We start from the raw sequence: 11843 nt of genomic DNA, 5'->3' as shown, positions 1-11843 counted from the left end.
TTGATCATGGAACCGAATTTGAGAATGCTTACTTTGATGATTTCTGTTCAATCAACGACATCAAACGTGAGTTTTCTACTCTAATCACCCCTCAACAAAATGGTGTAGTGGAGAGGAAAAATCGTGTTTTGATTGAGATGACTAGGGTGTTGCTTAATAGCAAAAACTTGGCAAAGTATTTTTGGGCTGAGGCAATGAACATTGCTTGCTACATCTCAAATCCTATGTTCCTCAGATCTGGCACTAATGTGACTCCTTAGACAATCTCCAAAGGAGATGTTAAATTTTGAACATAAAATTTAAATTTTGACAATTTATGTGGCACTTTGACATCTTTTAAAGTTTTGTTCTCCAACCGATATGTCAAATTAAATTATTATTTTATAAAATAAATTATTAAACTAATTAAAATTTAATAAAGAACATTTAAAGTTTAATTAGTAATCTGTTCACCTTCCTTAATTGAAAAGAAGAAAAAAGTAAGATAATTGCATCGGTCAACTGAACATTAATTATAATAAATGATTAAACTAATTAAAAATTAATAAATACATTTAATAATTAATAAATAAATAAAAAAACATTTGAAGCTATTGTCAAATTTTATAGCAACCTCTTTTGCTGCCAATCTATATCATCGCCAGATAGGATTTGGGTCTTTTTTTCTTTGGAGATGCTCTTATGAACTCTGGAGGAGTAAAAAGCCAATGGTAAAGTATTTCAAAGTCTTTGGGAGTGTGTGCTACATTCTACGCGATCAAGAACATCTTACAAAGTTTAATACTAAGAGTGATGAAGAAATCTTCTTGGGGTACTCCAACACAAGTCGGGTTTATAGAGTTTACAATCTGAGGACAAAGACCATCATGGAGTCCATAAATGTCAAGATTGATGACACTGATGTCCCTCCTTCTTTGGTAACTGAAAATGATGATATGTTATTTCCCTTTTAAAAGGATAATGGTGATGCTTTTGGTGAGTCAACTGTGGTGACAGAAAGTGACAATGAGAGTGAATCAAGCATTGATCAAGACTCTTGGTCCTATTCAAGGACAAACCAAAGTGAGTCAGAGGTCATCGTGAAGAGGAAATTGTGGATTTGATTGACAAAGACGTTAGAACTCGAAGACAAATAGCTGATGAAGTTGCAAATATTTGCTATGTCTCCCAGATTGAGCCTAAGAATATCAAAGATGCTCTAACTAATGATGAATGAATCTTAGCCATATAGGAAGAGATGAATTAGTTTGAGATGAAAGAAGTCTAGTCCCTTGTTGATCATCCATCGAACACTAATGTTATTGGGACAAAATTGATTTACAAGAACGAGTCTGATGAGTCAGCGAATGTAATAAAAAATAAGGCCAGGCTTGTTGCTCAAGGATACTCTTAACTTAAAGGTGTTGATTTTTATGAAACCTTCACTCCTGTTACTCATCTTGAATCAGTCAGACTTCTATATGCTATTGCATGCCATTTAAAGTTTAAACATTTTCAAATGGATGTCAAAACTTCATTCCTTAATGGACATCTTAATAAAGAGATCTACGAGGAACAACCAGAGGGCTTTGAGGATCCTCACAAGCTAAATAGGGTGTACAAATTGAGAAAGGTTCTCTACGGTCTCAAACAAGCCCCACGTGCTTGGTATGACAGGTTGTTGTCTCATCTTCTTACTCATGGTTATACTCATCGTTCTGTTGATAAAACCTTGTTTGTTAAGAAGGTTAAATCTCATGTTGTGATTGCTCAAGTATATGTGGATGACATAGTTGTTGGATCTACTTCTGATTTTCTTGTGAAACAATTTATCGATATAAGGACAAATGAATTTGAGATGAGTTTGGTTGGTGAATTAAACTACTTCCTTGGACTTCAAGTGAAACAAGAAAAGGATGGCATCTTCATCTCTCAAACAAAGTATGCCAAGAATTTGGTGAAAAAGTTTGGTCTAGAGAGCTCAAAAGCTACTAGATCTCCCATGAGCACTTGTGCCAAAATTCACAAGGACTTAAGTGGCAAGGATATTGATCAGACTCTATATAGAAGCATGATTGGAAGCTTACTCTAATAGACTGCTAGTCAACCAGACATCACATTTGTTGTTGGGGTGTAAGCACAGTTTCAAAGCTGTCACAACGAGTCTCACTTACAAGCATACAAGTGGGTCATCAAGTATGTGAGTGGAACCACTGATTATGGACTTCAACATATTCATGACATCAACACAAACATGGTTAGGTACAGTGACGTTGATTGGGCTGGGTGCATTAACAATAAAAAAAGTACCTCAGGGGGGAGCTTTTTATGTTGGGAACAATTTGGTTGCTTGGCACAACAAGAAGCAAAATTTTGTCTCTTTATCTACTGCCGAGGCAGAATATGTGGCTGCCAAGAGCTGTTGCACTCAATTGATGTGGATGAAACAAATACTTAGTGACTATAATATATCTCAATACACATTTCTTGTTTATTGTGATAACATGAGTGCAATTGATATCTCTAAGAATCCTATCCAACATTCGAGAAAGCTAAGATTCTTACACTAAACTTTGTGCCAACTAAAAAACAACTAGCTAATATATTCACTAAAGCCGTAAATAATCAAAGGTACGAAGATCTTTGACGATCTATTGGTCTTTCTGCAATGAACTGAATTGTTTGAATAACTATACTTCCAGGTAGTATCTATCTTGTCAGCATGCTCATCAAATACCTATGCTTTGTCTCTCTATATGCTTATCTTAACTGTCATACATTCATGATATTTTTTGGATTATTCTTGGTTAATTACTCACTGTGACGTCACAAGTTCTCCCTATTATCTTGATGGCCTCTGAAAAATCATTTTTTCAATCATCCAAATCTAGTGGTGTTCTTGAATTTAATATTCATTTGTTCCTAATTGACTGGTAGTGACTTTACTTACTCTATAATATGGATTAGGTGCGAATTCTCTTCTTTTTGTCCTCTTCCCAAATCAAAAAAAACAAAAACAAAAAAACATTCTCCAATTTGAATATATATATATATATTTTTTTTTTAAGGGGGGTGTCTTCAAAAGAAAGTATATATATATTATCAAATGGGAAAATCCCTTCATTTTGGCCTTCTATGCAATGTAATGAGTAGTGCTTCACAATCCCCTTCCGTAGGTCATGTATCAAATTCTCTTAAAGATCAATGGTGATTCATCAATATTTCACCTTCATTCAAATGACCTTGGCATTTCTCAAGTTGGTGCCCCACTCAAAGTACCTCACCAAAGTTGAAGTGTTCTTTCAAGGCTTATGCAAAGATTCAAATGCTATCTTGATCTCTATCATTTGAATGAGATGTCTTCAATTGGTTGGGTACAATTGTCTATGCCTATACTCAAATTTATGTTTCAATGGTCATCGCTTTCTTCTGTTGGGTCATTGTCCCTTATCAGATAAATAAAGTTATGATTTGGAATTATAAGGGAGTGTGTTTTCATGAAGTTCAATTTCATTGCATGCATTCTTTCTGGAAGAGTTTCCATTATGGAGGAGTTCAATCACAACGTATGCATCGTTTCATGCTCACTTGTTGTTAGTCTAATTGTTGCTACACTTTGCTTGGGCATATCCTTCTGATTTAGTGCATATTCTTTATCCGTTATGCTCTCGTTGTTCTTGTCTTGTGTTTTTGCAGCAAATTTGACTGTTATGTCTGATTTTTCATCATTTCTTTGTCTTACCATGACAAAATGGGGGAGAAAAAAAATTCATTGTGCTTCATATCTTGCAAGCCTTTACCCATTATAAATTTCATTTGTTCTTGTCAAGAGTTGTTCTTTTGCAGAAGTTGTTACTTGGTCTTTTTCTGTTGATTGATGTTCTCTTGAGTGTGGGTTTTGAGTGAAATTAGTTATAGGCGTGGGTATTTTGTCAAGGAAAACCAAAGGGGAAGATTGTAAAGTCTAGTCTTAGTGTTTGACTTTTCTTATGAAATATTCTAATTGAACCATCACACATGTTCAATCTTGCTTTAGAATATACTCAAATTGTGGACAGTTGCTGTTGGAGTAAATTTTCAAGAAGTGGCACATTTCGACTCAAAGGTTTGTTCATGCATGTGCATTTCATATCTTTGTTTGCGTTACATTTTGTCTAGTTTGTTTGTCTAGCCAGTTTAGGGTGCTAACTTCCAGCTGCCTAGGCACACAGAATAAGATAACCCACGTGGGCTGACTGACACCTTTCTGATGGTAGTCAATTTCTGGCCATTGATCTAGCTAGATCTCTTTTGCAGTCGACAAGTGTCTTTGAGACACTTTGATTGATGGAAATTCTGATTTCATTGAGGTATATTTGCTTCTAGGGTTTCAGTTTGTGTTTTAGGGGTTTAGAACTTAGTTTTAGAGAAATAGTTGCTTTATGGCTTTAAAGCTTGCATCTTCTCTATTTATGAACCCTAACTGCCAAACCTTCCTTATGCATTAAACACTCAATCATTCTCTAATAGTGTTGCATTGTTTTTAAGGTTTTGCATTTATGTCTTGATCTGGAGAATCTGACCGATCATTTGAATCCAGATTTCATAGGCACATCATAAAATCATATCGTATCATTGATCGTGTTGATCTCGTTGCCACAAGGTGATGAGCTCAGGAGGAGCTGCTGCTTTGTGAAGACTAAAGAAGTTCGTCTCATGTAAGGCAAGATTGCAAAAAGGTAAAGTTGCTATGTAGATAGGGATCTAAGAATTGAGCTTGTGTGATCTTTGTTTGAACCTTTGTTTACACTAGTGGATTGGACTCAGTGGAGAGTCCTCGATTTTTTAACCCAAAGGTGGGTTTTTCCGATCAAAAATATCTTGTGTTCAAGTTACGTTTATTGAGTTCAAGTTATGTTTATTGTGTCACACATCCCACACACACATACATGGTACATATATTTGTTGAACATCTAAATGGTATGTGTTCACTGTTGTGCTCACTTGACAGTGATAATTTGCAACGAACTACACCCTTACTGACTATGACAGTTTTTGGAAACTGAAATTGGTATTTGAATCTTAAATTTATTGAATAACAAATCTATCTTAGTTGACTAGTGGGCTTGACTAATCAGTCCAGTGGATTATAATTTTTATATACATATTATTCCACTTGGTACCAGTTTCAATATCTCCTAAGTAATTCTAACCTTTTCTTCCAATTTTCGAGCTCTTTCCCAATGAAGACATTATTAGTTCATTGTTGAAATTTGTTTCTAAATAGATAGCAACAAGTAGAATATGCGGCATCATTTTTGATACTCGACTCTACCCAGTGAACCTCATCATACCATTCAGAATTAAAGCGTCGACGAACTCCAAAAAAAGGTCTTTATGGAAAACTTTAGTATAGGCTGACAATAAACTTGTTGTAAATAAGCTATTCGGACTTGATATTGAATATTAGGCTCATAATTTGACATTGGAGGTCAAGTTCCAGGATCTGTCGGAAGAGTAACCAAAATTTATTCTCACTTACTTTCTTTTAAACTTGAACTACCCGATTGTCCACAATAATATTTGTACATTTTTTTCTTATAATATCGCAGCATAACTGTATAATTTAAATAAAGTACACACCAATTTTGTAAGAACTACTCAAATTTGGTAAATTCATACAAACCAACTCCTCACACAAAATTCAACTCATTCAATAGTCTACATAAAAACTTTCATCAATTTATCAACACGAATACTAAAAGTCTAAACGCACATCAATTAATCTAAATAAAAATCATATATGATCCGCGTCAATAATCAAATCTAATTATTCGTAAAAGAAACAATTTTTCAATCAATTCAATAAAACAATTAGAAATTTGATTTGAATAAGTTATCAAGAACTTACTTTGGAATTTGAAACACGAATTTAGGTGGTCGTCAGGATGATTGCCGAAATGGGGTGGTAGGAGTTTGGGCGTTTGAGATTGAGTTTGGCGGGATTAGGATTTGAGAATTGGAATTAGAACTGAGTTTGGGGTTTGCCACAATTTTTTTTATAAAGTTATCTGGTCCAAAAAGATGTTGTTTGGCCAGGTAATATTATAGAAAGAAAAAAAAATGGAACTTCCCTTTGAGACAGTTTATCAAGCAATTAGAGGGCATATTTGAAGGGTAACTCCAATCTTCATAGGGGCAGTACCCAAGTCAACCATGGAGATTCATAGGCGGAAGGTCAGGTGACCCCCTTGTCCCTTAATGGGAGACTAGGAGGTTTTAGATTTGGCTCTAGAGGATGCACGTTGTATACTAATTTGTTATGACTGCTCATTTTGTGGTTTAACCCAAATTTCTATTTTTAGCGTATATATTATATGTGTTCTATAAAAAAGAACATTTATTTTATACTAAAAAATTTCTACCACATCTACTGCACTTCTAATACACCAAATCCAATTTCTATTTTTATCTCACAAACTCATTTTCTTTGTTCTACTTTACCAGTTACAAGAAAAAAAAAATTGCTTACACTTTTCAACTTTTAATAAACTCTTCCGCGTTTTATAAAATAAAATAAAAATGTTAAATACATTTTTTTTAGCCTCTTATATACCCATGATTAATCTTGATCGTTGAGTTCGTTTGATTTATTTAATTTATTTAAAGTAAAGAGAGGTGTGTGAGAAACTAAAATATTTGTTAAATTTACTTTTTGTAAACTAAATTTGCAAACTAAACGATGCGTAAGTAATAATTCAATTGTCAACTTCTATGTCATTTAGTTTACAAAATTTAGTCTCCCTAGCATTGCCCAATTTGATTTATACCTCCCTTCCTATTAGGCATTGGGTAATGCTAGGAAGACTAAATGTATAGATTAAATTTTGTAAACTAAATGACATAGAATTTGATGATTAAGGTGCTTATTTCTTATTAGTGACACATAATTTAGTTTGCAAATTTAGTCCATCTAGTATTACTTGCTAGGCATGCGTTGTTGCAGTTTTTTTTGTTTTTGTTTTTGTACAAAGGACTAGCAATAATATAGTTCAAATTCGTCTTTAACAAAAATCGAATCTAAAACCTCTTACTTGTATAGTAATTTATTATATTAGTGGCCCTCAGCGCATTGCTCTTTAATTGAATTCTTTTCCTTTAAAAAGTTTTTATAAAAATCTTACTTTTTTAATTTAAAAGTAAAAAACATAAAGAAACTCATCTTTCTACACCCCAGCCGATGCATGTCTTTAATCTTTGCCCTGTCGTCAAGTCCAAATACTACTTTTGAATCCAAATGCAGTGGATTGTAAAGCATGACACGGAAGTTGACGCACGGATGGCAAAAGCACTTTGTCTTCCCCTTGTCGTTAATGTCAATCTCATTGAAGCTTCCCCTTTCCCTCTCATAACTCACTCACAAGTAATCAAAACACTCGGTTCAAAAAGTGCTTCCTCTCTTTCTTTTTTATGCTAAATAAAAAAGAGTGCTTTCTTTCCCCTTGACCTTTTCACCTGCGTATTTGCCTTTGCACTTTGCAGGCTAAAATCAGTAAACAGCTAATGCCATGAACAGTGAGCAGCAGAAGATGAAGTGGAAATCAGCATTCACTAGTACTACGACATGGTGAAGACAAACTCATAAGAAAATACCCCGCCCAAGATCCAACTGTACACTGAAAACTTCAACCGTAAAAGTTAGACCAAATCGACCCCCACCCGAAGAAAACTAAAAGAACACATACAGTAAAAACGCTAATACAATTCGTGCAATTTTAGAACGAACACTTGAATTCCCAGAAAACAAACTAACACTTCATATGCTAAGAAGATCGGGCGGCGGTGACTGCGGTGGTGGCTGGTCTTTCATGTCTTTTGACGTTGTACCTTGAGACTCTGATGCAGTAGTGGCAGGTGGAGGCGAGGACTCTGTGATGGCTGATTCCTCTACCATTTTTGAGCCGGGCCCCTTTGGAAGCTCGGTCAGAATTTGAACCACTTCTCGCATTGTTGGACGTTCCACTGCTTGTTCTTCCACACACAGCATTGCCACGTAAAATAAGTGCATAACCTCATGGAGAGGAACTGAAGGGAGTCTAGGGTCAAGGATTTTGAGGACTCCTTCCTTGTTTGAATCAGTCATTTTTCGCACCCATTGGACTATGTCCACTCCGTCCCCAAATTCACCAACCGGTTTCCTGCCGCTAACAAGTTCCAAGAGAACCACACCGAAGCTATAAACGTCACTCTTCTCATCAACCTTCAATGTGTATGCATACTCTGCACAAACAAAAGCCATGTACAAGTTAATTAAGGTGCTCAACCAGTTCACTTGTCATTTTTCTTGTTACAGTAAAAAGTCATTAAATTTCATGTACTTAGAAAGAAGCCTACCAACCACTATATCCAATTTTCAACAGATTAAATGCTTAATCAAGAGCTTATATGAAATTATGAAACCAAAAGTCAAATCTCACCAGATTACAAAGAAGCTTCTGCTAGAAATAAATGCAAAGACCTCACACATATAGTACATTTTTATTTGGAGTCAAGGAACTCAATTAAGACAAAAGATTAGGGAGTTGGTACAGTTTTATACAGTAGTAAAGTACTCGAAAATTCAAAGGTTGAGTGAATATATCATACCTGGAGCAATATATCCATAAGAACCAGCAATTGCAGACATGCACTCGGACGTGCCCGAATCCTGCAGGAACTTGGCAAGCCCGAAATCAGCAACATGAGCTTCGAAATTAGAGTCGAGGAGGATGTTATTCGACTTCACGTCTCTGTGGACGATCAACGGTGAGCAGTCGTGGTGAAGATAGCAAAGCCCCTTTGCGGCCTCAATGGCAATTTTGTACCTTGTGTCCCAATGCAAGTGACCCCCTTTTTTGCCATGAAGAACTTCACCCAAGCTCCCATTGGGCATGTACTCATAGACCAAAAGATTTGTTTCGTGGTTTGAACAGAAACCCAATAATCGAACAATGTGTCTGTGTCGAATTCGACCAAGAGTTTGGATTTCGGCGTTGAATCCGTGGTCGTGGGAGGACCCTCTGCTCATTGCAGGGAGTCTTTTGACTGCCACATTGTCACCAGTAGGCATAGCTCCTTTGTACACAATCCCAGCCCCTCCTTTCCCAATAATGTTCTCCTCCTTCAACGAATCCAACACATCATCAACCGTGAAGTCCAAGCGTTGGAATGCAGTAAGTTTCCAAGCTCGGGAATCGCTTGCTCTCTTCAATGACCGGGCCTTGATTATCGCTGCAACTGCGAATATGATCGAGCACAGAAGCAACCCAATAACAAGCAATAACTTCAGAGAAGCAGTGAGTGCACCTTTTACATGTGGTTGGTGAGTGCCATTGGCGACCCCGTCTTTGCAGGGAACCAAATAGGGACCGCAGAGGTCAGGGTTGCCCAAAAACGAAGTGTAATTGAAGTAACTGAACTGACCAGTGCCCGGAACCAAACCCGAAAGATTGTTATATGAAAAGTCCACGGATGTCAAGCTCTGCATTGTGGATATAGACGACGGAATGCTGCCAAAAAGATGGTTTCTCGAAAGGTTGAGGTAGTTCAGTATCCTCATGCCGGTAATCTCCTTCGGAATCTCGCCGGAGAGCTCGTTTCGGCTGAGATCGACGAATGTCAAGAGCTTGCATTGGCTGATTTCGGGGGTTATCGAACCCATGAACTTGTTGTGCTTGAAATCCATCTTGGATAGCTGCTGTAATCGCCCAATCTCGGGTGGGATTCGACCGGAGAACTTGTTCCCGTCGAGAAGAAGTTTCTGGACGCCGGAGAAGTTGCCGATGGTGGGTGGCAGGGACCCGGAAAGTCGGTTATTGGAAAGACTAATCTGGCCGAGATTCCCCGAGATTGTATCGGTCTCGGGAAACGAACCATCCAAGAGATTATCCTGCAACTCGACTTGGGTAAGCTTGGGCAAACTAAACAGACCTTTCGGAATCGACCCGTTGAAGAAGTTGTCGCCCATTCGGATCCGACTCAGCGAGTCACACCGGCCGAGCGACTCGGGAATCGGCCCGAAAAGGAAGTTTGAGAGAGTGATGAGGGTCTGGAGACTGTTCCCGAAACACATATCGGGAGGAAGAGTTCCCGTCAACTTGTTTGACGAAAGGTCGAGGATTTGAAGCTTCCCGTTTTTGCCCAAACCCTGAGGGATGCTGCCAGTGAAGTTGTTCTCCCAGAGCTGCAGAACCTGGAGCTCCGGCAAGTCGCCGATAAACTCGGGAATGGCGCCGTGGAGCCTGTTTCGGAAGAGATTCAAAAGGGTCAAGTTCTTGAGCTCCGAAAAGGAACCCGGAATCTCGCCGGTAAACATATTGTTGGATAAGTCCATGGATTTCAGGCTCTTGAGGTAACCCAGCTCGGGAGTCAACGACCCCGAAAGGGCATTCACCTGGAGAAACAGGGTGTCGACATTTTGCAGCCGACCCAGTTCCGGCGGGACCTCTCCGGTTAAGTTACAGTTGGCGGCGTCGAACCGGACGAGGTTGGATAAGTTTCCAATTTCCGGCGGCATCCCGCCTTCGTAGCTGTTGAAATAGCCGATGTAGAGCTCTTTCAAGGTGGTTAAGTTTCCGATTTCGGGAGGGATTGAACCGCCCAATTCGTTGCCGGAAACGGCTAGGTACTCGAGGAATGGGAAGCGGCCGAACTCGGGAGGGATCTGACCGGAGAAGAAGTTTCCGCCCAAATGCAAATGGCGGAGGGAGGTCATGTGGGTGACGGAGACGGGGAGGTCGCCGGTTAGGTTGTTGTTGTAGAGGTCGAGGACGGTGAGGCGGGTGAGGTTGGAGAGCCGAGGGGGGAAGGTGGTGTTGAAGACGTTATTGGAGAGGTTGAGGAGGCGGAGGCCCGAGAGGGCGGAGATATCGGGCGGGATGGGACCCGAGAACTGGTTCTCGGCGAGGGTGAGGTTGGAGAGGAAGCGGAGGTGGGCGATGTCAGGAGAAAGAGTGCCGGTGAGGTCGAGGCCGGAGAGGTCAAGGGAGGTCACGTAGCGGCGGGAGGAGTCGCAGGTAACGCCGGACCAAGTGCAGTGGCTGGTGGTGGGGGTCCAGGTGGAAAGGGCTGAGTTGGGGTCGGAGGTTATGGAGGATTTGAGGGAGAGGAGGGCGCGGTAGTCGGACATTGCGCCCGCGGAGAGGGAGCGGTGGAGGTGGAGGAGGAAGAGGAGGAAAAGGAGCCGCATTTTTTGTGGTGTTTGGGCGGGCGGTGTGCGGAGGAGGGAAGAAAGGAGGGGCGGGAATAGGAGAGAGAGTAGCTGGAGTGAGTGACTTTGTTCACTTCTTCGGTAAGAAGTAGAGAGGCGGGTGTGGTTTGTGTGATTTTATTGTCTTATTTTTAAATTTAAATTTAAATTAAAGAAAAAAAAAAAAAAAAAAAAAAAAAAGGGTAAAAAAAGGATCAAAACTTTCAATCAAATATTTCAACCAATCTTCCCTTTTCATTCTTTTTGGGTGAGATAAGGGTCCTTTGTGAGAGGAACAATAGTCTTTTTAGAAGGAAAATAGTGCTTTTTGTTTATGAATCTTATGATTCAGCATGCTCCTGCTATACCCTTTTATTTATTTATTTATTTATTTAATTTATACAGTTTGATAAATTACAGATGTGCAATTGTACGTGTTTGAATTATGAAGGTAATATTCAACTAGAAAAGATGGAAATTGACATAAGAATGGGCACCCTCTATTGGTTAGAGGAAAATGATGGTATGCTATGGCTACAAATGCACAACACACATAATTTTACCTTTGTATAAAGTTTTAGCGTGATTTTTAGTTTACTATCCTAAATTTTTTTTTATTTTCAACATTTCATACATCAAGTTTTTTTTTTTTTTTTTT

General features: G+C 38.7%; 1 protein-coding gene across 1 annotated transcript; it reads right to left on the bottom strand.

Moving 5' to 3' along the window:
* Nucleotides 1-7543: 7543 nt before the first annotated feature.
* Nucleotides 7544-11200, bottom strand: LOC103945716 (leucine-rich repeat receptor-like serine/threonine-protein kinase BAM1). The gene is made up of 2 exons (XM_009356310.3): nucleotides 8605-11200; nucleotides 7544-8238 (listed from the first exon to the last, which is right to left on the bottom strand). Exons 1-2 carry the CDS (start codon nucleotides 11183-11185, stop codon nucleotides 7775-7777), a joined length of 3045 nt encoding a protein of 1014 aa, XP_009354585.2. The 5' UTR covers nucleotides 11186-11200; the 3' UTR covers nucleotides 7544-7774.
* Between the last annotated feature and the right edge of the window lie 643 nt (nucleotides 11201-11843).

This window comes from the organism of the source record quoted next, unplaced genomic scaffold (genome assembly GCF_019419815.1).
Source record: "Pyrus x bretschneideri cultivar Hongxiangsu unplaced genomic scaffold, Pyrus_bretschneideri_v1 Contig18, whole genome shotgun sequence".
In the NCBI taxonomy this organism is placed as follows: domain Eukaryota; kingdom Viridiplantae; phylum Streptophyta; class Magnoliopsida; order Rosales; family Rosaceae; genus Pyrus; species Pyrus x bretschneideri.
Note: the sequence above shows the minus strand (reverse complement) of the source record. Positions and strands in the feature narration are given on the sequence as shown.